The sequence below is a fragment of the Rhinolophus sinicus genome, linkage group LG09, assembly GCF_036562045.2.
Source record: "Rhinolophus sinicus isolate RSC01 linkage group LG09, ASM3656204v1, whole genome shotgun sequence".
Lineage (NCBI taxonomy): Eukaryota > Metazoa > Chordata > Mammalia > Chiroptera > Rhinolophidae > Rhinolophus > Rhinolophus sinicus.
In genome coordinates, this window is record NC_133758.1 from 82,458,117 (window position 1) to 82,485,119 (window position 27,003).

At 38.0% G+C, this 27,003-nt stretch overlaps 1 protein-coding gene across 4 annotated transcripts in view; it reads left to right on the forward strand.

Moving 5' to 3' along the window:
• Window positions 1-27,003, forward strand: part of CDK14 (cyclin dependent kinase 14) — a 546,519-nt gene that overhangs the window by 126,644 nt on the left and 392,872 nt on the right. For all 4 annotated transcript variants that reach the window (XM_019716536.2, XM_074340704.1, XM_074340703.1 and 1 more), the window contains one exon: window positions 15,519-15,613. In XM_019716536.2, coding sequence (XP_019572095.1) covers window positions 15,519-15,613 — 95 coding nt within the window. The remainder of the gene's footprint in view (window positions 1-15,518; window positions 15,614-27,003) is intronic.

Below are 27,003 nucleotides of genomic sequence, written 5' to 3' on the forward strand. Positions count from 1 at the left end.
ATCTTTGTTGGTGCATTTTTAATGCATCTGGAAAGTCTAAAAGAATCAACGGAAATACTACCAGCAATGAGAAAAGTTAGCCAAATAACAAGTTATATAAAATTTACATACAAAACCCAATAAACCTTTATAAAATCAAAGAAGAATCAGTGTGGAAAACTAGTAAATAAAGCCAATGACTAAGCATTTATTTTCTGTGATTCCTGTATGTAATTTACCACATGGTAATCTAGTCATGGATCAGGGAAGTTTCTTTTAGATGTAATCCCACTAATAAATCAAGAAAGAACAATACATTTAAGAATCACCATTTGGCAACCCCAGATGAGTTAATACGTGTCGGCAGTGATTAGCAATACCTGCTGACATCACCAAAAGAGAGATAGCCAGACATGATGTACTGATGGAAGTATACAAAAAGCACCAACAGCGTTAAACCCGAATGTGAGCAAGACTCTAGATATAACCACTGACTTACAGGGTACAAAGGAACACATCAGGAGAGGATTTTCTCTGTTACATTCATAGCTCCAAATACATTTCTCTTACTGTTTGGCTTAATATGTAGCATTTATAATCTGATTCTCATGTAAATACTGTTCATAGTAGGGTCACATAGTATACTATGGTTAAGTTTCCTTCCTTGAACAACTTGATTTTCCTAGTCATAATTGCCTCCTCTTTTCATTTGTTCATAATTAGTGTAATTAATTGGTATAATTTTAATCACAAACTGAGGCCCCAGACTACTTGATAAAACTATAAAACTCCTGAAACAAGTGGGAATCATGTAACCTATCAGTTTTTCTTTCCCTTGAGATTGGCCTTGCAGTTCTCCATCCTTCCAATCCAGCCTTGACTGGTTGATTTCCCAGCCTGCAGCCTGCTGTCATGAGGCTTCCCTTCACTGTTTTCCTGAGAATTTGCTTTTCCTTTCGTTTTGTGTTAAACACGAAGGCTCTGGTTTACTTACATACCTTTCTTGTTCTTGGTTTATTTAGTTGCACATATGACTATGTCTTTAGCCATATTTGATTACTTGATTAATGATATGACTAGATATAGGATTACAGTTTAGAAAGTAATTATTTTTTAGCCTTTCAACATTGCTTTGTTCTGCAAGTCCCAGTATTGTTATTTAAAGCCCTGGACTATTCTGATTCCTAATTTGTTTTTTGTGATCTGTGGTTTTTCTTTGTGGGACCTTCTAGGATTTTCTTTTTATTCCTGATGTAGGCCTTTTTCTTGGTACTCAGTAGATCTTTTCAATTTTGAAATTAATTTCTTTCAGTTTGAGAATGTATTATTTTATTCTGTGTTTGTTAATTTCATTTTTGGTTTTCTCTGCTTCATGGGTTTGTTTTTGTTTTTGTTTTTGTTTTTCACTTTAATGTTCAACTAAATTTTTAATGGATGCTAACGTTTATTTCCAAGAGCCCTTTCTTATTCTTGGAATGTTCTTTTTTAAAACTAAATCCGTTCTTCTTCAATGAATAATATATTGTCTTATATGTTTCTGAGGATACTAAATCTAATTTGGGAAAATTTTGAAGAATATATATATATATATATATATATATATTTCCTAAACTATCTTGAGTTTCCTTTAAGTTCTTTGTTTCTGTTCATTTGTTTTGGTCTCACCTTGCCTGTTGAGAGATTTTTTAATTTTGGTGAGTCTAGGTCGTGCGTTTTGGAAAGAACTGTTGGCTCGATTCACATTGTGAGTAATGTACTGAAAAGTTGAGTGGCAGTTCTTTGGGCCGCCAGTGCTTGTCAACTAGCCGGCCTTAGCGTAGGGAATATCAGTGAAGACCTAGTCATTTCTGATGTTAGTATTGTTTCATCTTTTTTCTTGGCCAAGTAGGTCCCCCAAAGCGAATTTACAAACCTGTGTTTTTTGGATATGTAAACCTAGCTGTAATTTTTCTGAAATGATCAAGAAGGGCCTCAGGGCCTCCCAGGTTTATGCAGACTTTCTTGTGCTTTGTTTTCATTCAGTGTGACTCTTCACATTGATTTCCACTGTGTTCTTGGTTCCACTTCTAAGCCTTTCTGGTTCAACCTCTTCCGAGAATAAACCTCTGCCAGGATTGGGGAGAGGGGTACACCTGGTTAGGAGAGTCCAAGAGAAAGCGCCTGTTCCTTAAACCCACTTCAACTAATCATTTTATTTTTAGCCCCTCCTTGAAGTTCAGCCTCTAATTCTTGTGTGTTTCTGAGATTCTGAAGTATGAATTGACTTATTTTGTAATGGCTTATGTCTTTACTCATGGTTCTAGTTAGCGACCTCCCAGCCGTTTGTCTTCTATCTTCAAAGTTTGGTTGGTATCTTATCTGCAGTCTTCTCCTTACTCATTCTATTTGTCCTTTTGCGTTATAACTTGACTATCATTTTAGCATGAATTGGTGAGAGGAGGAGATAAATATATGTGTTAAAGCCATCATGTTTAACTGGAAAATTTCCTGTTTCTGTCCTATTTTATTGTTAACTTCCTTTAGATCCTCTGAGATTATTATTGGGCTTACCAATTCCTGGTGCACCCTGCGATGTCTTTTTTATGTATCATTTATATTACATTGTGTGGAAATTGCTTTGCTTTCTTTTCATTTAAGGAGTTTTTGCTTCCATTACTGGAAAAATTTCTTTGTTCTTTCCTCCTTAAGCTGGTAATAGTCTCTATTTCTCAATTAACACGATGCTACAGTATTCTGTTTTGAGTCCTTTTTGCCTACTGCCTTTTTATTCTTCTTTTTGTGTTGGGCGAAGGTATTTTATGATACTCTTTTAGATGGAAAGACTAATTTTCTTTGGATTCCTCATTGGGCAGAAAATGGAGATGATAAAACTTCTTGTGTAACACAATTTTGCATCCAACAGTGTATGGGTTTGATCATTTTATATCCACTGGCATTGGAATTTTATGGACATAGGTTTGGTTATTCTTAAATAATTTTAAAGTCTGATAGGCATCAAAAAAGTCCCTTTACCCAAGGGACACCAGGATTAATGTCATACTCTATTTTATTGTTATTTCTTTGAAAATATTAATTATTGTGAATAGACTCCAAGACTACAGCTGAGGAGGGAGAGCTTGAACAGAAGTGTGACATTGCAGCCTCTATTTTAGTGAGGAAAGCAGGACAGCCATTCCTGTTTCTTGGATATATTGTGTTAGAAACTATTATACAATATCACAGCTTCCCAACTGTATATATGAGCTCTGCCACTTAAGTTCACTGACTCATCCTAGAGAAAGTACTACATACCTCATTGATGAATATCACTATGGTCACCTTCAAAGTACTTGGGAAGCTATGCACTGACATCAATGCCTACTCCACCTTTCAAAGCAATTTTGGAACTCTTTCTGGAATGGCCATGTATTACCCTTGATGTCCTGAACATCATCCAAATGTCTTCCTTTCAATATTTCCTTTATCTTTGGGTAAAGAAAGAAGTCATTGGGGACCAGATCAAGTGAGTAGGGAGGGTGTTCCAATACAACTCACCGTGTGAGCTGGTGCATTGTCGTGATGCAAGAGCCATGAATTGTTGGCAAAAAGTTCAGGTCATGTAACTTTTTCACGCAGCCTTTGCAGCACCTCCCAATAGTAAATTGATTAACTGTTTGTCTAGCTGGTAAAAATGCATAATGAATAATCCCTCTGATATCAAAAAAGTTTAGCAACATTGTTTCAATAAGTTCAGGAACTTAATTCTCAGACCTCGTATATCGCTATGCTGTTTACATACTGGTCATTGTCTGTATTAGAATCATGACTAGGGCCAGCCCACTGGCTCAGGCGGTTGAAGCGCCAGGCTCCTAACACTGAGGTCGCTGGTTCGATTCCTTCATGGGCCAACGAGCTATATCCTCTACAGCTAAGACTGTGAACATTGGCTCTCCCTGGAGCTGGGCTGCCATGAGCAGCTGGCAGCCGGCGAGAGCTGCCATGAGCTGTTGGGAGAGGCAGACTGATGACTGGCGACCAATTGCCTCAGCTGGGAGGAGTGCAAGGCTCATAATACCAGCCTGGGCCAAGGAGCTGTGTCCTATACAACTAGACTGAGAAACAACGGCTTGAACTGGAGTGGGGGGGTGGGGGAAGGTGGAAGAAGGGGAAAAAAAATGATCATGACTAAAATCAAGGAACCAAGAGTGCCTTGGCCTTTGTGACCATCACACTCATCTATACGTCTCGATTTTGTCCAGATAGTGGCACTTTAAAATTCATGCAAAATGTAATGAGTGTGACTTTATTTAAATTGGTATATTTCAAGAGGTATTTGGCAGATTTTGTTTATTTCAGACACTTTTTGCGTGCCTACTCTTCCTGGGCCTAGTGCTTAGGTAGTGATTAGTACTGTTACTGACAGGACAAACTTTCCCTCCCCTTTTCCTACCACCGCCTCCAACCCAGCTATGCTCTTCAATAGCTAGAACGATGGGGAGTGCTCTTGGAGACTGCCTGTCCTGCTGGCCCAGTTTAGAAGGGATTTCATTGAACTGTGTTTTCATAAGCCAAGCTTAAAGAGACCATATTTTCCAGATATTCATATTGAGATTGCTGTCCTCTGTACATTCCACAAATTCCTCAAAATTTACCTTTTTCCATCACCAGAAGAAATCTACATCCCATGACAGGCAGGCCCAATCTGGAGGGGAAGAAGGTGCAAACTTGAAAATGAGAGTTCTTCTTCAGTTCTCAGATGGTCGTCCTTGGGGATCGCATCTTGGCACTGCCTTCTTCTTTTGGAGACTAGACAATTTCCATGTAGCACCAAGTCCCCTTGTCAGGCTGTCATCATGTATGGTGTTTGGGTCTGTCCCTTTGTGTAGCATCTAGATCTATTTTGTAACCAACCCACCCATCAAATGTGAATTGCCTTTGTGTGGCTGTGTTTAATAGGGCTAGAAATGCAGGATGATAGAGCCTGTTCTAGAGATCAACGGCAGAAAAAAAATTAGCCAAAGCAGGTTTCACTTCAAATCCTTGTTTAATGAGGTCACGTAGTTCTAGGGAAGCCTTCCCACCTTACCCTCACACCCACTCTCACAATTACAGTATATTGTAATAGAGAAGTGATCCTTAACTTGTGGTTTTCCTGCAATTCATGTGGCCATCAACAGTCTTAAAGGGTTATGTATGAAGGTTAAAATCAATTTTCAGAGAATTCAAGGTGAAATTGGACATTCTTATAGCCATATCAAGGTATAATTACAATGAACACAAAGGTATACTCATGTAGTTTATAAAAATACAGTTCAAAAACACATTCCTGCCTCTAGGAATGAGATTTCAGTAGATGACAGACTTAAGCATAATTTAATATCTCTTCCATTTGGGTAGGAGTTAGATCTCCATGGGAAGATTCCACCAATGTAATAATGATAAAGAAAATCCATTTTTGATTCCACTCAAGAATCTTAGATCTCCTTCCTTCCTTCTTTCCTTCCTTCCTTCCCTCCCTCCCTCCCTCCCTCCCTCCCTCCCTCCCTCCCTCCCTCCCTCCTTCCTCTCTCTCTTTCTATCTCTCTCTCTCTCTTCCTGCCTCCTTCTCCCTCCCTCTCTTCCTTCGTTTTCCCCTTTCTTCCCCTCCCTTTCCTTCCCTTCTTTCCAGTCAAAGAAGATTTATTCAAAAATTCCTCTTAGTTTTAAAATTTTAAATAGAAGTACTCTGTACCAAGAATCACTTGGCCACTTAAATGACAACCCTTCAAGTTTTATAAATAGTAAAGTTTTATAAATATAAAGAGAAGAGTTCTGCTCTTGCAAAGATGTCTCAGTTTCTATGATTTGAAGCATCCTGACAGAATTCAGTAACAGTCAGTTCTCTGCTTTTGTTGTTGTGAAAGAGGAATGTTTTCCTTACCAAAGACAGCATGTGGGATATGACCTTAGATAGCACCTCGTTTCATAGGCGAATGGTTTTTGTAGAAAGAACCATGTGGTAGTGAGAGAACACTTTACCCTAAAGGATGAGGAAATTCTAATATTCTCTGGATGAACTTCAGTCTGTAAAGGGTCTTGGCTTCTCTTTGGAATAATGACAATCAATAAAAGCTATGGGAGCCCAAAAGGTCTCCACATGGCCCATCCCCTTCTTGCTGAAGGAGACGCTTCTTGAACACCTAACTAGAGTGAGACTTGTACACAGCTGGGGACTACATGTTTTGGTAACAAGAACAATTTAACATGAACACATTTATAACAGCACACATCTTTTAAATGGTAGTTCTCAGTGAGAAATTCATTTAATTCACAGAGTGTTAGGTTATAAATTTTCAGCTACACCTGTAACAATAATTTTGATTAGGGGACTTTACTATGAAGTAATACTTAAGTTTAATTGATATTTCAGTTTGGTTTATAAAAGATAGTAAGTAAAATCTAAAATTCAAATAATTAAGTTCTTAAGAACTAAAGTATGAATACACATATGAGGAATGACAGACATTTCCTATATGGCAAAAGCATAGGGATTAAAATATTCAATAATTCAAGAATTTATCTTAAAAAACTTAGCGTTACAAACAAAGATATACATCGGAGGAATTCACTATAACCTTATTTTTAATAGTGAAAACTGGAAACCATGTAATTGTTAGGATATTTGTTAAATGTTATCGTTCAGCCACATGATGGTACACTGTAACACCATTATAAATCTGGTTTTGAAGGATGATGTGGAGAAAAAAAATATTTTTATATAATTAGTGAAAAAATTAAATATAAAATTACATATACACTATAACTCTAAATATGTTTTTAAAACTATACACAGAAGAAAGGGCTGGAAAGAAATATATTAAAATGTTAATATGACCCATCTGTGAGGGGGTGAGTTTAATTTTATTTTTCTATTTAATTTAATATTCTCCAATTACTGTTTTATAATCAGAGAGGATAAAGGGGTTCCCCCTCCCCATTCTTTTATAACTTTAGAATGGAAGGAAATAAGACAGGCACATGAAGACCAGTTTCCACTGATTCATCCAAAATAACACCCTCTTCAAACACATCTACTGTGATATATTTAAATAAGGAGATCCGTTCAAGAATTTCCTTCATTGGTTTGGATTTCTTTGCCATGGAACATACTCCAACCACAATCACCTTTCAGGTGAACACTCATGCTCATCTTCTTCATCTGCATGATGGAAGAAATGTCTCATCATTTCAGGTTGATTCCCTATTTTAGGCCCAAGAAAGAACCTGGGGGCTTCCCTCATTTTTATTTCATCTGATATGGATTATAATTTACATGTGCTATACTAAAACTGCTTCTAAATAAACAGCATCAGAAGAAAGCCTTCTCTATACTAGCTGGCAGAAGTCTGTTGCTGCAGTTTGTTTCTACTTATACAGTCACTTGAATTGTGATGACAGTTGGCAAATGTTCTTTTGTTCTCAGATATTGTTCATTGTTGCTACAGTTTTAAAAGGTAAAGGTAGTGGGGCTCTTGCATCAGTGAGGTGATACAGCAGTCTTTTTACCTTGCATGTAATGAAGCCACAGAAACACGTCTTTCCCTGTACTGCTGCTGGAGAGCTCATTACATCTTTTTCCCTCTACTGCTGCTGGAGAGCTCATTACATCTCATTACATCTCTAGCAGTCTGACCACACTGCTAGAGACTCTTATGAACACTACTGCCCGCCACCGCTGTGATTGTCACTTTGTCATGTGAGCAGCTGGAGATGGCCGAGCCCATTCAGGTCTCAGGATTGCATAGAACCAACCTCAGGGTGGTGTCATAGGGATTACGTGTAGGTAATGTATTTAAAGGGATTAGCTCAAAGCCTGGCACACAGTAAACAGTGGATATTAGCTAGTTGTTTTTGTTGATTACACAAATAATGAACTAGAGCTAGTAAGGGCAGGGTGGCAGACACCATTCAATCGCAATATTATCTTCAGCTTTTCATTATCCATGCCAATGTTCCCCTCCACTGGTCCAGACAATTGGCAGTTCTCTGTACCTTTGTTCTGTTAAAAAAAACAAAACTGTATTAACATTATCTCGTTAAATTCCACGTGTCTGTGCAGTTAGTGTCCACTAGCAATTGCTGATGAGCCCTTTGGGTTTCCAGTTATCTAAAGTGCTATCTCAAGCCTGTACCCTAAGTAGCGAAGTGATAAGCCAGGCATAGTTGGCCCATAAAGCTGTTTCCCATCCATCCATGCGCCTGTCGTCAAGGAGCCAAAGAGAATGTTTAGGGTTGACAACATACTGGTTTGATCTAGCATCTGTATTTAAATGTGATGACTTAATAAAGTTACAAGGGAAAAAAAGAAACCAAAGACTTGAATTTTAATTATTAAACAAAATAGGATCTCTCCTTCTGAATTATTCTTAATTTTGCTCATTTGATAGGAACGGTTTTATTATTGCCTCTTTACAGACTTAGCACTTGGATTCCTTATTTATATGAATAGTAATTACAGTTCAGAATATTACCGCATACTTAAAATAAGAGGTCAATTTTGCAAGAATCTAACTCCTACAGCTCAGACTATGTCGTAGACATGGCGTATTTCATTGGCTCATTCTTTTGTATACTAGAACAACTTTTATAAAGACATTACATGTATGCAATTCTTGCTATAGAACTAGCATGACTGATCTGTAAATTATGGTGTATTTTCATAATGTTTATATATCCATTTCACAGGACAAATAACATTGATTGTATTACCACCAAAGGTGGTGAAATATTAATTTCCTGCCATCACAGTTTTCATAGAATGTATTTTAACTATAGCAGTTAATGCATCCAAATTCATTTAATTAGATAAATCGACTACTTTGTGCCATTAGCATCTTCTCTTGCTTGATTTTTCTTGTGGATAAATGGACTACGTTTTAAAAAATATTCCACTTGTTTTTCTAATTTCCTCAATTCAATTTCTTCAATTCATAAGTTTCATATGATGTGTCTCAAAATGATTACATCATCTCTGTTATATAGGCAGTTTATGAAGAGTGAAATCTATCATTTTTAGAAATTATTTGTGTCTTTCCAGGAAGAGAAAGTATTCTCTTACAAATTTTGTGTAACTGTGTCTTGTACTTGCTCTAAATACGCATTAGCAGTTTATCTCCTAATATGAGTAAAGAGATAATTTCTGCTGCTGCTTTTTTCTTCAACTTAGATTGGATTTATTCTTAAAGGAGCACAAAAGTAAGCAGACTTCTCATTCTGATTTTAAATAATTTAGAGTGGAACTGTGAACACAATATTTTCCCCATTGAAGATCATTTTATACTGAAGTTTAATATAGGTTTTAAAATTTCTATTTAAAACTTGGGCTCAGGAGGGTGATGGTAAAGTGTAACATTCACAAGCTGTTTCTTCCTGGTGATGAAAAATGCATGAGAACATAACCCACATAGGACTAGTCAAGCGATTTTGAGTGTAATTTTCCATTAAGTTTTACTTGATTCAACTCAACGTATGGTTAGTACTTTACAAGTAAGTTTCTTACAGAAAAGAATAGGTAGTCCAGTGTTTTTATTAATCTCTTCCTACTATGTACTATGTTGTTCCTTTTCTATCTGCAGCTTAAATGTCTAACTCATACTACTTTTAATCCTTTTTCTTTTCTAGTATGTGCATGTATGTTTAACTTTTCTTTCATGTGTTGATGTGGCCACATCCCATGGGTCTTAAAATGTCATGTCCTCAGTGCTACTTATTTATTTATTTTCAAGATTTTTACTAAAAATATAGCTAACTTACAGTATCATATTAGTTTCAGGGGCATAACATAGTTATTAAACATTTCTATACCTAGAGAAGTGATCACCATGATAAGTCCAGCAACCATCTGGCACCATACTATGCTTTCATAATACTATTAACTATGTTGCCTATACTGTACATTACATTCCTGTGACTTACTTGTTTTATACCTGGAAATTTGAACCCCTTATCACCCATCACCCTTCCCCCCCCTTTTTAAAAATTTTTCAATTACATTTGACATTCAGTTTTATTTTATATTGATTTCAGGTGTACGCATAGTTGTTAGATATTTGTATAATTTAAGAAGTGATCCCTCTGACTAGTCTACTACCCACCTAGTACTATACATAGTTATTACCATACTATTGACTATATTCCCTGTGCTTCACTTTACATCTCCGTGACAATTTTGTAACTACCAATTTGTACTTCTTAATCCCTTCACCTTTTTCATCCTGCCCCCAACCCCCTCCCATCTATTACCCCAATAAATCTAATACCCATTTGACACCATACATGGTTATTACAATATTACTGACTATATTCCTTATGCCACACCCTACATCCCCGTGATTACTTTGTAGCAATCAATTTGTACTTAATCCCTTCCTCTTTTTCACCCACCTCCTTAACCCCTGTCCTGTCTGGCAACTATCAAAATATTCTCTGTATCCATGAGTGTGTTTCTGTTTTGTTTGTTTATTTTGTTATTTAGATTCTACATATAAGTGAAATCACATTGCATCTGTCTTTCTCTGTCTGACACTCCACTCAGCACAATACCCTCCAGGTCCATCCATGCCACCACAGATGGCAAGAACCCATTCCCTTCTATTGTCGAGCAGTAATCCATTGTATATATGTACCACCTCCTCTTTATCCATTCTTCTATCAACGGACACCCAGGCTGCCTCCACATCTTAGCTATTGTAAATAATGCTGCAATGAACTTATGGATGTACAGGTCCCCTCGAAGTGACATTTTGGGTTCCTTTAGATAAATACCCAGAAGTGGGATTATTGGGTCCTTCTTTGTCTCTTGTTATAACCTTTGTTTTAAAGTCTATTTTTTTTTTTTTTTTTGGTGTAAGTATTGCTACCCCAGCTTTTTGTTGTTGTTTTCATTTCCATTTTAATGAAATGTCTTTTTCCATCCCTTAACTTTCAGTTTGTGTATCCTTCAATCTGAAGTGAGTCTTTTGTAGGCAGCAAATGTAAGAGTCTTGTTTTCTTATCCATTCAGCCCTCCTATGTCTTTTGAGTGGAGCATTGAACCCATTTACATTGAAAGTAATTGTTGATAGATATGTAGTTATTGCCATTTTATTTTTCATATTTTTGGTCTATTTTTCCTCCATCTTAAAGAGTCCCTCTAACATGCCTTGTAATACTGGTTTGGTGTTGATGAACTCCATAAGCTTTTTCTTGTCTGGGAAGCTCTTTATCTGTCCTTCAATTCTAAATGATAGCCTTGCTGGGCAGAGTAATCTTGGTTGTAGGTCCTTGCTATTCGTCACATTGAATATTTTGTGCCAATTCCTTCTGGCCTGCAAAGTTTCTGTTGAGAAATCAGCTGGTAGTCTTATGGGAGCTCCCTTATAAGTTACTAATTGCCTTTCTTGCTGCTTTTAAGATTCTCTCTTTGTCTTTAAACTTTGACGTTCTAATTGTAATGTGTCTTTGTGTTGGCCTTTTTGTTTTCATCTTGTTTGGGACTCTGTGCTTCCTAGACTTGTATGCTTATTTCCTTCACCAGGTTAGGAAAATTGTCAGTCATTATTTCTTTAAATAGGTTCTCAAAGCCTTGCTTTCTTTCTTCTCCTTGTGGTACTTCTAAGATGTGAATGTTGTTAAGCTTGATATTGTCCCTGAGGACTGTTAAGCGCTCCTCATTTTTATGGATTCTTTTTTCTTCTGTTCTGATAGAGTGTTTTCTGTTACCTTGTTTTCCATATCACTGATTCGATCGTCTGCTTCATTTAGTCTGCTGTTGGTTCCTTCTAGTGCATTCTTCATTTCAGTTATTGTAGTCTTCACTTCTGACTGGTTCTTTTTTATGGTTTCTATGTGCTTTTTTATGCTTGCTATCTCTTTGTTGAAGTTCTCACTATGTTCCTTGAGCATCCTTATAACCATGGTTTTGAACTCTGTCTTTGGTGGGTTGCTTGCCTCCATTCATTCATTTAGTTCTTTTTCTGGAGTTTTCTCCTGTTATTTTATTTGGGATGTATTTCTTTGTTTCCTCATTTTGAATGCCTCTCTGTATTTGTTTCTATATATTAGGTAGATCTGCCACATGCCCCAGTCTTGGCCTGGTGGCCTTATGTACCATGTTTCCCCGAAAATAAGACCTACCCAGACCATCAGCCCTAATGTGTCTTTTGGAGCAAAAATTAATATAAGATCCAATCTTATTTTACTATAATAGAAGACCGGGTCTTATATAATATAATACAATACAATGCAATACAATATAATATATACCAGGTCTTATATTAATTTTTGCTTCAAAAGACACATTAGAGCTGATGGTCTGGCTTTGTCTTATTTTCGGAGAAACATGGTAGTAGGTGTCCTGTGGAGCCCAGTGGCACAGTCTCCCTGGTCACCTGCTGTGGGTGCCCCGTGTGTGTCCCTTGTGTGGGTTGTATGTGCCCTCCTGTTATAGTTGAGCTTTAATTGCTATGGGCACGTCAATTAGTGGGATTGACCCTCAGGCTGATTGCATATAGGATTTGGCCACGTCCACAGTTTACAGGCTACTGTGTGGGTGGTTTACCCTACTGAGTGGGATTTTCCCACTGTGGTCTCTGGTGGTCTCTGATGTCTGTTGAGTCCACCCTATGTGTGTGCCACTTGTGGGGCTAGTTGGGTGGTGCTCTGATGTGGTCTGAAGCCAATCTCCAAATATGTTGTTTCTGGGCCTCTGGTAAGGGGCTCCAGTGCAGGCCCAGGTCACCCACTGCCTATGACCAGGTGGAGACTACCTGGTAGGAGTTACAAAGTGATCCGAGGTTATTTGCTCCCTGTGCTAAACCTGGAGTTGGGTGGAAGAGGCCACACTGTGAACTGAGGACATCTGCCACCAGCACAGGGCCTGGGGTATCTCTGCAAAATGCCAGAACAACCTGAAGCCTGCTGCTACCTGCCAGCTCCCTCAAGGTTCAGCCACTGATAAAGCCGCAAATGGGTGAGGCAGGGTCTTAGGAAGTCACTAGAGTGTGAAGAGTTGTGGTCTCCAGGTTAATGTAAATTCTGGTTTGGTGCCCGTGCTGAACCTAAAGCTACTCAGCAAAAGTCTCAGAGTATACCGAGGCCAGTTGCTGCCAGCCTGTGTGCTGCGGATTTCAATAGTTTTCCAAGGAAGAGTGCAATGTGGGTGGTGTGGGCTGCTGGAGAGAAACTGCCTCAGGTGTTGTGGGAGTTGAGTGGAGAGGGGTCTCAGTGAGTCAGCACAGTAGAGCTGTGGAGCTCACCAGACCAATCAGGTTCAGATTTGGCCGTAAGCGTAGGAGGCAGGTTCAACACAGGAAAAAGGGTGCCCACCTGCAGGCTGGCTGGGAGAAGGACCCCACACAGGGAAAATGCTGACTGTCCTCCAGCCTTCGTCCAGAAGCCACACAACTCAGTCAGTCCCCCAGATGTCTCTGATACCCCCTGAGTTACTGTCCCTCCACCAGAGCTCAAGGTGAGTGTTTTCAAGCAAGAGAGTCTGTGTGCAGACCCTTTCAGAGGATGCCTGAGTTTCCCTCAGCCTTCTGTCCCATATGGATTGTGGAAATCCCCATTGTTTTTTTATAGATAGATACTGTGGGGGTTCTTCTTCCTGGCACCAGTACTGGGGCTAGGGAGTCTATTGTGGGGTTGGGGTCCCTCGCTCCTTTGGGGGAAGCTTCCGCAGCTGAGATATCTCTCCTGATTCTCAATTTCCACAGGGAGGTTTGGGGCCCATTTCACATCTCTGCCCTTCCTTCCAGTCTCGATATGGCTTCTTTATATTCTTAGTTATGAAACTTCTGTTCAGCCAGACTTCAGATGGTTCTCCAGGTTGACTGTTCCGTAATTTAGTTGTAATTTTAATTTGTTCATGAAAGGAAGCAGGCACAGTGTTTATCTACTCCACCATCTTGGATCTTGTTTTCCTTTTATCCTTTATTTCTGATTTATTGCATTGTGTTTATAAAAAGTAACTGGAACTGTTTCTGTGGTTTGGAATATTGAGTTTTTTTGTGGGGTTACTTTTAGTGTCTAATTTATGGTTATTTTTTTGTGAATGTTAAATATATATTTGAATGTATATTAATATGTATAATAATTACAGTATTCAAACCCACATATCCCTTATATATTAGTTGTCCGCTTGCTCTGTTGATGTCTGAGTGATGTATTTCTCCCATTATCACTGTGGATTTGACAATTTCTCATCCCTTTAGATGCTTTTAATTCCTTATATAGGTATCATTTTCTAATATGTTTTGGTTTTACTCTTTTAAAGTGATATTAAAATTTGCTCCTATGGAGGACAGCATTCTCCTTTTCTTGCCTTCTGGTGAAAGTTGGGGTGGGTGTTGAGCATAGCAAGAGTGATGAGATAACCCACTCTTAGCACTTTTATGGTTGTGACAGGATGTACCATTTTTTACGGAAGAGTTATTTTGTCACTGTTAAATCTGAAGAATTGGTTTAGTGAGTTTCTTTTGTATTAATTCATGATATATGAATGATATGCTTTTGATTATCTTTTTGCATTATCACTGAAAGATATGGAGGAATACGTTTGTATGACTGAATTTTATACAGTGATTTACAATAGGGTTCAGATAGTAAACATTTTAAACTTTGCTGGCCATGTGATCTCTGTTACAACTACAACTCTGTTGTAGTTTGAGAATTGTAAGACATGAATACCGTGTTTCCCCAAAAATAAGATCTAGCCAGACAATCAGCTCTAATGCATCTTTTGGAGCAAAAATTAATATAAGACCTGGTCTTATTTTACTGTAAGACCAGGTATAATATAATATAGTATAGTATAGTATAATATAATATAATATAACATAATATAATACCGGGTCTTATATTAAGTTTTGCTCCAAAAGATGCATTAGAGCTGATTGTCCGGCTAGGTCTTATTTTCGGGGAAACACCATATGTGTAACTGTGTTCCAATAAACTTTATGTGTGTTAATGAATGTTTGCGATTGTATTCCAATAAACTTTATGGACACTAAAATTTTATTTGCATATTATTGTCACATGCTATGACATTTTATTCTTTTCACCCCCCCACCCCCCCCATTCCCCATTAAGAAAAGTAAAACCCTTTTGAAGCTTATGAGATACAGAAAAACGGATGGTGGGTGGGATTTGCCAGACGCTAATTTAGAAAATTATATAATAACATGGAAAATATTCATAACTTACTGAGTGGAAAAAAGCAGGTTATAAGACAGTACGTATAGTATAATCCCATTTATGTAAAAAAGCAATCATCAAGATACTGGAAGGAAATCAAAATAATGACAGTGGTTCCCTCTTGGTGGTTAGATTTTGGGTAAATTTAAACTTCTACACTGTGTTCATTTGTATTTTCTTAGTATTGTACCCTGAATATTTACTATGTTGTTTTTAAAAAATAAACAGTCATATCAGAAAAAAGTTGTTTAAAAAGTGACAGAGGATCTGTATATGTTTAGCAAAATTGGATTATTGTTAATTAGTTTGATACAATCTGTTTTGTTTATCCTCTGCTCCATTTTTAGCCGACAAGTCCCAAATTTGGAAAAGCTGACTCATATGAAAAACTGGAAAAATTAGGGGAAGGATCTTATGCTACAGTATACAAAGGGAAAAGCAAGTAAGTTCACTAGTTTTTGAATATTTGACATGTAAAATATGATCTCCTAATACTAAGTAACTATATTTAAATAATTTTATTTAATGTATAATAAATTTCCCTCTCAGATTTTTGTTGTTGCTATTGTTCTTTTAACAAGTAAAACTCAGCAGAATTGGTTTTCCCTGCTAGCAAACAGTTTTGTAGACTTGTCCAATTTATTTTTCCTGTCCTATCTCCTCCCACCAACTTTGTTTTCTCTTTCTCTCATTGGAGTTGGAACCCTCGGATGAGAATTTGTTTCCAGGTAAAGGATATGATTAATTTCTCATGGAGATTTAGCGTTTGCTTAAGGGTAAGAGTACTGATTTGACAAAGCTAAATGTATTGGCCATTTTTGATGTCCTTTTATTACAAATGAACTTTTGTTCCGTCTTTCAAATGTTACTTAATTAAAAATACTGCACACTCTTTCTTTTTTCTACCTGTCTGTTCTGGCATCATGTTGCATATATTTTCACAAAGAGAAACAACTTTCCCCCCATTTGTCCTCTTCCCTTATGCTTCCCAGAGTGAGGGCACAGATTTAGATCCTTAAAAAGTTCACCCACACGTTTCTAATAGACTCCCTCCCTTTCCCTGACTGATTAAGAGCACAGAGTTATTGTATTTGGTGGCATGTAGCTTATTCCTTTATTAAGAAAACTTAATGCTATTTCTGAAATAATTGCTGGAGACAAACAAGCCTTGTTTTACTTTAATCACTTTACCAAATAATGTTGAAAAATAATTTTGTAAATCATCCCTGTTTTTGTCTCAATTAAGTCATTGTAAAATTTAGGAAATTCTAAGCTGATAAAAAAAGATGTAGAAGAAAACTCTCTGAACTATGATTTTAAACACATAATTAGAAATTTTGACGATGTGCTGATTTAATAATCTTTGTCTTTTGTGGAATGTATTCTTAATACCTTTGTTTATGGTTTCTGAATTAAGATGAAGGAATATTCCTGATAAAGAAAGGAAGATATATAAGTAAGGAAGTGCAGAAATGCTATAAGTCAAAAATAATAGTATAAGTTTTGAGATCCTAGATATTTGGAAAAAAAAAAAGGTCTGTGTTTTTTATTTGAATGATGCATAAACATGATAAGGAATAAACAGCAATGACAACAAAATCTAAAGGGCTGTTAATGACTCAACTACCTATATTACTTGAGCATTGTAGAATGCAATGGTGATAGTCTAAATGGTTGTGCTAGTTTTAGTAGAAATTGTGTCTCAAATTTTATATTTTTTCCTAAAGAAAAATAGTTATGACTCTACTGTATAAAAATTGCTTGTATACTTAATGTTAATAATGTGAAGATAACGATGCTGGATTAAGCAATTATGTTATATATAATCTGGTGTAATCATTGTCTCATTTACTCTTCACAATGCCCTATAAGATAGGTCCTCTTAGCATCATCTCCCCTTGACCAGGAATCTGTGTTCGTAGAGCGTTTTAGCCATTTGTCCAAGTCCATACAGGTAGTTAGTGGCAATACTTGTTTTGGCGCATGTCTCGTTGGTTTGAAGACATTCTTCTCCTAATCATTAGACTACACTGCTTCCACAGTATAAGGCCTTCCTTGAAAAGACTTGGTCCTTGTTGAATATTCCAGATGGTTCTCACATGTACTCTGAGTCCAACAGAAGCAAACGTACTATTTTATTATAAAGAAACAAACCAATCACTTTGAAATGCCCTCCCACAAAAGATGTGCTCAGCTGATTTCCAAATGTAAGTTAATAACTCTATTAAATGTTTAAGATTTATGTCACAGTCTTGGAGATGGTTGAATAATCCTCCATTTACCATGCCTGAATAAAAGAAAGACTGCCTTTTAAGTACCTGAAATGTTTGAGAAGGATGGTTCTGGACAGTTAATACTTTTCACTCCAGCAGGTCTAAATGTATTTCGTCACCATTTCTCAAGCAGTTTCAAGCCTGCTGTTCACATGTAGTATTTAATTTGCACCGGCTGGAGATGAAAGCCATTGACCACTCACCTCCTTTAAGAGGTGACAGGTTGCCTGTGCTTGCTTGCTTTAAGGTGACAAGGTCAGGCCAGAGAACAACAGTTACATGCCATCCAGCAGGACTAGAGAGCTGCATTTGTTTGGTGCTGCATGATTTGAAGAGCCTGCTAAGCATTGGGATTCCTGTTACTATATTCCTAACCACTCTCCCATAAATGTCTGCAGTCCTGCCCCCATCTCTAAACATTATCTGTAGCATCTTTTCCAAGAGCAGCTATCATTCTCTTGCAATAAAACTGCCTGGCATTTGCAGAGATCTCGCTGATTTTTGGTTTGAGAGCATTTTACATATATGTGTTAATTTATGTGTGTCAACTTTGGATTTTGCCATGAACCTTATTGTAGTAGTTTGCTAGGGCTGCCAAACGAAGACTGCATGGCTTAAACCATAGAAATTTATCATCTCATAGTTTTGCAGGCTAGAAGTCTAATATCAAGGTGTTGGCAGAGTTGGTTCCTTCTGGGTCAATTCCGTGAGGGAGTATCTGCTCCCTGCCTCTCTCATAGCCTCTGCAGTGCGTGGCAATCTGTGGCATTCCTGGCTTCTAGAACCATCACCCTGATCTCTGCCTTCATGTTCACATGGTGTCCTCTTTCCATGTGTCTGTCTCTGTGTCCAAATACCCCTTTTTATAAGGACATTTCCTGTCGCATTAGGGCCCAGCCTAATGACCTCATTTGAACTTAATTACTTCTGTCAAGATGCTCTTTCCGCATACAGTCATATTCTGAGGTACTGGGGGTTAGAACTTCAACATATCTCTTTTGGACAACACAATTCAATCCAATTAGGAATTTCAAACCTCACTAATTCGGCATTGTGTTTACGACAATGTTCTTCTTTTCCTACTTTCGGTATTTGTAATCCATCTTTTATTTCGTGGTTTTTTAAATAATTAAGCAAAGGACATTCTCCCTCCCCCCACCCTCCAAGAGGTTTGTGTAATTGTTGATTGGTATAGTAGTTGTTGCTATTAGCCTTAATTTAGAAACTTAGCAAGGCTTTTTATTACTTTTTAGTTCTCTTGAGTTTCCTATTCCTGTAGGGACACATAGGCTGGGGAGAAGCTGACAGAGATTCCTGTACTGTGTAACCCCCTTGGTAATGAGCTTGGCTCTATCGATTATGGCTGGTTATCTGCAACCATATCGATATACAACACTCAAAAATAAGTTGTTTTTTTTTTTAAAAAAAAAAGCTTTGAACTTCCCACATTTTCATATTTGAGTAGAGATTTTCTTTTTTAAACAAATGTTCTCCAGGTTCTTAATTGTTTTCTTTGTGCAGGCTTGTGTTTATATTTGGGGAAAGGAGACCATTTATGATCCCTCGACCAGTCACTGTCCTGGTTTGGTTTCCTGATTATGTTCTCTCTTCTAAATCCCTACAGCAATTAATAGAGGTTTTTAAAAACTCATGTATTGTATAATACCCAGCATTTTAAAGCGTGGCATTTTAAAATGTCTTAAATTGACCTCATCTTTTTACCTCACAGTTTCCCAGGGACTTCGTACATTAAGACACTTGTTAACATTTTCTGAACGTATTCAACTAATTATGAGTGTTTATTATGTTGTTTTTATGCCCTTTCTATGCTGTATGTGAAAAAGAGGTATCTTAGATGCAGATTCCGCTGTCAGGAAACTTAACAATCTTGAAGGGAGATGGTCCATATACATAAGTACTCTCTATATAAAGTTAGAATGTAACATACTCTCTATCAGGAAGAATGCAATAAGAAAGGGCAGGTAAAATGGTAGGCGTTTCAAAAGGAAGGAAGGGAGGATGGAGTTGACTAAAGTATTTAAAATATGTTCTCTCCAGTGGCCAGCGTTTGAATTCACAGCCTCATTTGCTTTTCAATCAAGCCTCCCCCATCACTGTGTGTGTTCATTCGTAGGACTCCTTGGACAGTTCCTTTTGGGGCTTGGTTCTCCAAGGAAATACAATGAGATTTTCACCCTTCGTTACTAGACACTCCACTGAATTTGTTAAAGCCCGGGGGCCTTTCAAGTAAGAGCAAACTGATTCATTTTGATTATTGTGCAAATTTTGATTAAGCGAAAGTGTTATGTTTGAGTGTTAAAGTGGAATTGGCGTTAAGGCATATAATTTGGAAGTGTTGGTGGATTGTTATTATGTGAGCGTCTATGAATGCATGGCTGTGGTAGACAAAAGCTCTGATCACCAGTGACCTCAACTCCCAAACATGAGATGCGGTGGGACACATATGCTCCTCAGTGCCCCGGGATCTGCTGGTGGAGCACACCTCACTCCCTTCCAGATGCCCGAACTCCCTGGGGTTATTGCGCCCTGCCACAAGTGGTGAGATGCCGTGAGCCTTTACTCTTGCCTGGGACAGAGTCCTCTTTTCCTTCCTACTTTAGGTATGCGGGCTGTGAGGCTGGAGCCGCTTGCTTTTGCTTTTCTGTTATGTCTAGTGTTAATTTAGAGAGGGAGAAACCTTGCTCTTGGTTCCATCTCTGGAATTATAATATTGGACTTTGACTAAGTTATCCCACAGGTGATCCTGATATCTGGTTTTTGTTTTGTTTTGTTCTTTACTTTGCTTATCTTCTGTTTCTGTTGAGGTAAAGATGCAAAGCTTTACTCCTGTGGGAGCCTGCTAAACAGAGAAGCCTGCCCACACTGGTTTGTGCCAGTCCTAAATTGTTATCTCAGAGGTGAATAGGAACAATGGAGGAATTTGCTCACTTTATGTAACATGAGACTGTATGTGATTGAAAGTGCCAATCTTCTTTCAGCGTTTCATTCAGCCAATTTGTGCTGAATTATTGAAGTTGAATTAAACGACCTTCTAAATTGAGAGACTACCCCAAACCAAGACTAAAATATACTAAGTACATTTCAAAGATGACTTCAAAGCCCCGGGAGAAATAGGGAGAAGAAATGCTGTTAATTAAAACAAGCAGCAGTCAGAAGAAAGACAGTGGCACTTAACCACCTTTTTAGAATATGTGAGATTAAAGAGGTAGCTCTTACTGCTTGACCTGAAGGTCAAAGCCATTGAAACACTATCAGGAGGAGTCTGAAGAATTCTGAAAGTCAGAAATGCCCAGATGGAAAACACAGGACTCCTGGTTCACTGGTTTCCATCTCATGTATTGACACCTGGACGGTCACGCTGACTTCCAGTGTCCCGGGAGGTTACTACCCACCAATGGGTACTCCGTACGAATGAAGCAAATCTGATTACATTGTATGAGCTCTGATGCAGGATGCGCCCAAGGCCCACTCTCTGGTTATCCTTAGGTCTGCTTGGATTTCTTTTTGACTTTGTGTCCTCAGGCCAAAGCTAATTACCTATCACAGCTCACTCCAAAGATCAAGCCTATTTCCACACTGACTACAGGATATGAAAATGACATCACAGTATGATAATACAGTCAGTGTGAGATTTGCAATTTAATGCACAACATACGGCATTACGACGTTCAAGAGAAACTGGACTTTGAAAAAACAGTTAGTGGAGTAAATGGAAGTGGGTTTGCTTTGCCCCAAGTGGGTTTCAGATCGGGTGCTTATTGTGTGTAAGTAAAAGTTGAAAAAGTAGAGTTCTTGTCTTTACCTAGGCCAAGGAGGATAATAGCCCACCCACCAACATCTGTTAATTTTATTTTTAAAACCCCTAAAACCTATCCAAATTGCAGATTCAGCCCTGAGTTTGTTTAGAGGAAGAATGTAAGGCATTAGCGACTGGTTCATTGGGACAGCTGGTTTCAGTTAGCCTGCAGCAGATAAACAAACAATGCCTAATCTTTTTGACAAAAGTGACAGTGAGGATATTGTGTAGGCAAGAAGCATGATTTCAATTATCAGACTAAATTGTACAGGAATAACTTTCCTATTAGGCAGTGTTTAGATGTATTGGCCTCTGTTGGTCATTTTTATTATTAGGGTTCTTTGATGGCTTGATTAGGAGACCCTCAAAACAATCAGTGATATTTGTTATCTTCTAAATTGAGGTCAGCTATGCCCAGCTGGTGAAAATGGAGGCATTCTTTGGATAGTGGAAGAATTTTTTGAAAGAGTGTAGAAATTTGCAATTATTACAACGTCAGGGCTCCTAGAATTTTTCTTCCATAGTTGAAGTGGTTTTTGAGGAGGGCGAGGGGAAGGATAAGATGATAAGATGGGTGTCATTTGAAAGCCTACTCCCTGTCCTGAGTTGCTGCATTATTATTGTCATCCTGTTAATTTGTACCGGGATGCTAGCTAGGGAGGTAGCATCTTTCTAGTCTAAACTAGTGGTTCTCAGCTAGTCCTCGAGTTTTCTCCCCAAGATACATTTGAGGATATCTGGAACCATTCTTGGTTTTCACAGCTTGGGAAGTGGTGGTTGTGTTACTGGCATCTAGAATGTACACACCAGGAGTGCTGCTAAATCAACCTACCAATGAAGAGGACAGTCTTCTGCAACCAAGAATTATTTGGTCCAAAGTGTCAGTTGTACCAAGGCTGAGAAACCCTTGTCTTAAACAAGGGATGCATGGAGGTGGTGTCTGTTTAAAAGAGCTCCTTCCTTTCGAGGTATTCACTAAGTCCCTAATGTATTCTGTGTACTAGGTCAGGCAGTGGATATGTAGCAGTGAATAAAACTGAGTTTCTCTTCTTGTGGAACCTGTCATCTAGCTGGGGAGACAAAAATGAATCAAGTTAGCAGACATATTTGTAATTTTCAATTGCATAAAGGGAAGAAGCTCTATGAGAAAGAATTAAAATAGAGAGTGGTGGGTTATATGTTTTTGTGTGAGCGAGAGGGGTAGACAGCAGGTATACTCTAGATCAGGGATGTCCAAACTTTTTTCAATGTTTTTTACCCAGGGCCATATGCGGTAAAATACACAAACAGCCAGGCCACTCACTTGAGGTGAAGTACGTATTGCCTCACCTGGTTTATTTAAGTAAACTAAATATATTTTGGGAATTTGCTGCAGGCCAATTAACAATGGATTGCGGACTGCAGTTGGCCCGTGGGCTGTAGTTTTGACACCCCTGCTCTAGATGGATGGACAATGGAAGACTTGCTGAGAAGGGCACAGCTATGCTTACATCTGAGGGAGATGTGACCAACCAGGTAAAGAGGAAAGACAAGAAGTGTTTCAGGCCATACCCTGAGAAGAGCTTGGTGGGCTCTGCAGCCTCAAAGAGCCCCAGGTGACTGGAGGCATGGGATGTTTTCGGGAGAGATTTGTATGAATTTATTTTTGAGAAGTCGGCAAGGCCTTGAGGATCATCTTAGGAATAGTGTGTGTGTGTGTGTTTGTGTGTGTGTGTGTTTGTGTGTGTATCTACAAAAGGAAGCACCCCAAAACTTAGACTTAAAGCAATAACTGTCATATAATTTGGTCATGAATCTGCAGTTGGGAAAGATCTGGGCAGGAAAGGTTTGTTTCTGTTCCATATGGTATCATTTTGTGCAGCTTGACTGGGATATGAGGGATCCATGGTCAACGTAGTTCATTCTCATGGCTGGAAAGCTGGAGCTGGCTCTTCACATGGCTTGGGCTTTCTAATAGCATAGTGACTGGCTTCTCAGCGTGAACATCCCAAGACATAGGAAGTAAGACCTCTGGTTTCAGCTCCAACCTGTACAGTGCTTGGGAGTTGTTGCTCTCATCCTTACAAAGCTGGACAAACTGAAAATCAACATGTTTTCTTCAGTTCATCCAAGAACAGAGGTCACAGGGAAAACCATTATACTAAACTCTGAAGAAACAGACACGTCCAGGTAGACAGCTCAGATGTCTCTACCTGGTGCACAAGCTGCTGGAGCCAGAAATAGGTCGTGACACTTACACAGGAACTCTGATGGTGTGCTGGAGGCTGAGTGTGGACAGAGGAGAGTGCAAACTCCTGGGGGCTGCAGTCTTAGGGAAACCGCCACATTTTCTTGGACTTTGTCTCCCACAAGTTTCTCACAGTGAAGCTCATGGAAAGAAGTTCCCTTGTGGCTGTGGCAGGGGGAGGGGGAGGGTAATCTTTCTAAAATATACCCAAAGCATTCTCCTTCACGAAAGCCTCCTTACTGGGCAGGGAAGAGTCTTTGTGGAGCCTTATCCCAGCTGATGGAAGGGAGTTTCTCTCACTCAAGGTCTGTCCAGCTTTCTGTCTCACTTAAGTGGGAGAAACCATAGTAAATAATGCTCAGGGCCTCAAGGAACTAGACTGGGAATACTGCAGTCAGGGAAGGAAATAGGGGGATAGGAGGGAAAAAGCTATATCATAAGTGAAATACCAACAGAAGAAAGAATGGAGCAGATGTATTTGAAGTAATAATGGTAGAAAACATTCAAAAATTCATGACAGGCTCCAAACGACAGATTCACGAAGTTTAGAGCACACCAAGTAGGATATATATATATCTCCAAAAAAACAAAAGTGAAAAAGACAAAAACAAAAAAAATCCACTCATAGGCATATCATATTCAAACTGCAGAAAAGCAGAGAAAATCTTGATTGAAGCTTGAGGAAAAAATACCTTTAAAAGAACAGGATAACAATTACATCAGACTTTTTGTCAGAAACTATGCAAGCAAGAGTAGAGTGAAAGAAATACTTAGAGAAAAATACTTAACAAACAACAACAAAAAAAACCTACCAACCTAGAATTCTATATCCAATAAATATCCTTTAAAACTGAAGGAGAAATAAAAACTTTCTTAGACAAATACTGAGGAAATTTGTTGCCAGTAGACTTTTCATGTAAGAAATGTTAAAAGAAATTCTTTAGGCAAATGGAAAATAATACAGATCAGAAATGTGGATCTATATAAAGGAATGAAGAGTATCAGAGAAGGAATAAATAAAATTAAAATAAAATCTTTTATTTTCCTCTAAAGCAAGCTGCTTATTTAAAGGAATAATAGTGATGAGGTATTGGGTGATTATAGTATGTAGATAAGGGACATGAATGACAGCAGTATAACAAGGAATGAGTGACTGGAATTGGGAATACTCTGTTACAAGGTGCTTATATTACTCACGACGTGACATTGTGCTATTTGAAAGTGGACTTAGATTATTTAGAAATGTGTGATGTCAATTCTAGGACAACCAGTACAATACTTTTAAAAAGTTTAATTGACACACTAAGAGGATTTAAAATGGAATCATATAAAATGCTCAATTGAAATCAGAGGAAACAGGAAAAGGGGGGAAAATGAACAAATAGAATGAATAGAAAATGTTTACAAACAGGATAGATATTAATACACTTATATCAAAATCGCTTAGAATGTAATTGGTCTAAATACACCAATTAAAAGACTGACATTGTCTATGTGGATAAAAAAAACAAGAACCAATTATATAGTTTTTTAGAAGAAACCCACCTCAAATATAAAGACTCAGGTTAAAAGTAAAGGGATAGTGGAAAATATACCATGCTACCACCAATTAAAAGAAAGCAGGGGTAGCTACATTAATTTCAGACTAAGCAGACACTTCTGATGATTCAGAAAACCATCAGGGTTTAATAAAGAGGGTCATTAGATAATGATAAAGGGGTCAGTTTCCCAAGAAGACATAACAATTCTTAATGTGTATGCACCTAACAATAGAGTGTCAAAATATGGGAGGCAAAAACTGATAGAACTGAAAAGAGAGATGTATAAATCCACTGTTGTCGTTGGAGACTTCCACACCCCTCTGTCAGTCGTAGATAGATTTAGCAGGCAGAAAGATCAGGAAGGAAAAAATGGCCCGAACGGCACTATCAACACACAGAAAGTTGAAGCTGACAATATTTTAAGGCCTGTGCCCAGAATTGGCAGGGTCATTTTCACCGATTTTATTGATCAAGTGTTTGAAGAGACCACATTCAAGAGTAGGGGACGTACTGCACCTCAGTGAGAGGTGCCAAAGAATTCTGACACCTTGTTTAAAACCTCCTGGAAGAGTTTGAATTTCGTTCTAGTCTGGAATGAAATCGTCGCTTTCAGCTGTGCACAGTCTTTCATTTATCTTTTCTGACCACTTATTCATTGACTGCTTTTTGAATGAACCTCAGTAAGTTTTAGATAACATTCTTGAGAAGGACAAGGGTTCTGTCTAGAATAAGGTGCATTGTGTTGAGGGGGACTTTATTCCTGGTTTGCCTGGGACAGTCCTGGTTTCTGCTTTTGTCTTTGAGGAATAATTAATACTGCTTCTTTTTACTACTTCAGTGTTTTTACTAGTCAGTGTCCCCATTTGGATATACCTTCTATGATCACATTACTTAGGTAATGTTCTATTCCTTTAGAAACTTGAGAAAACATTTTGCCCAAAACCAAAATTTGATTAAAATATTTTATTAGGGGATTCATTTTAAGTATTTAGAAGCATAAATTTCAGGGAATCTTTGAGAGCTTTTGTGAATTGTTCGTAATTGTCCTTGAACCTCTAATGCAGATTTGTCAGTTTAACATGTTTCATGGTTGGCTAATGAGCGTCAGGTACAGTACATGCTCTTGGATAGCAAGGTATGGAGACTAGACTTAATGATTTTTGTGAAATAGTAACTGATCAGTCTAAAATTCAAATGCCCTGCCTCTATTCCTTACTACTCATAATATAAATGATAGGCTCAGAGTAATGTTAAGATAGAGGAAATGCTGGAAATTTGAAGCAGGAATTAATGCATAAACTGGGGATTGGGTAAAATCAGGTGCTATTAGAGCTCAAAGCTAATAGTAGGTTGTAGCGTCAATGAGTTTTAGTCAAATGCTTACAGTCTGGTTAGCACTGATGCATAGAAAACGTATATGATAGCATTGGTAGCACTTATAATAATGGAGACATGGCATGTCACTAAAAAATCTAGAACTACAAATTGCATAGATTAATCAAGTGCAAGATTGGATTATGGACACTGTTGATTTGGGACAGTTTTGAGGAATACAAGGTCCTGTGGGCCAGGATCAGAAAGGAAAAGGAGTGGGGTTTGATCTCATTCTTTCCTTAAGGATGCTCGGTTTGCCCGGAAAGTTCAATTTCAGACTCTTGTTTATTGTCTCATCATTGAGCTCAACAGTGATATCTACCTTTGTCAGTAAAATCTGAAAATGGAAAAGATAAAAGCTCCGTGGCTTCTACCCAGAAAAATATCTGAGCTTTCAAAAAAAAAATCTCAGACAGAAAGGAAATTATTTTAAAGATTTCAGGCTTGAGACATTTTTCATGCTTTGATTCCCAAGCAAATAAAGTACTCCCTTCCTTCCAGGGTTTAAGAAAACAGACATCTACTTCCCTGTATAAACAAATTCTTCGAAAATTTAAAAGGTAATTCTCTCTGTAGTTCAAAATGGTCTCTTTGGGATTG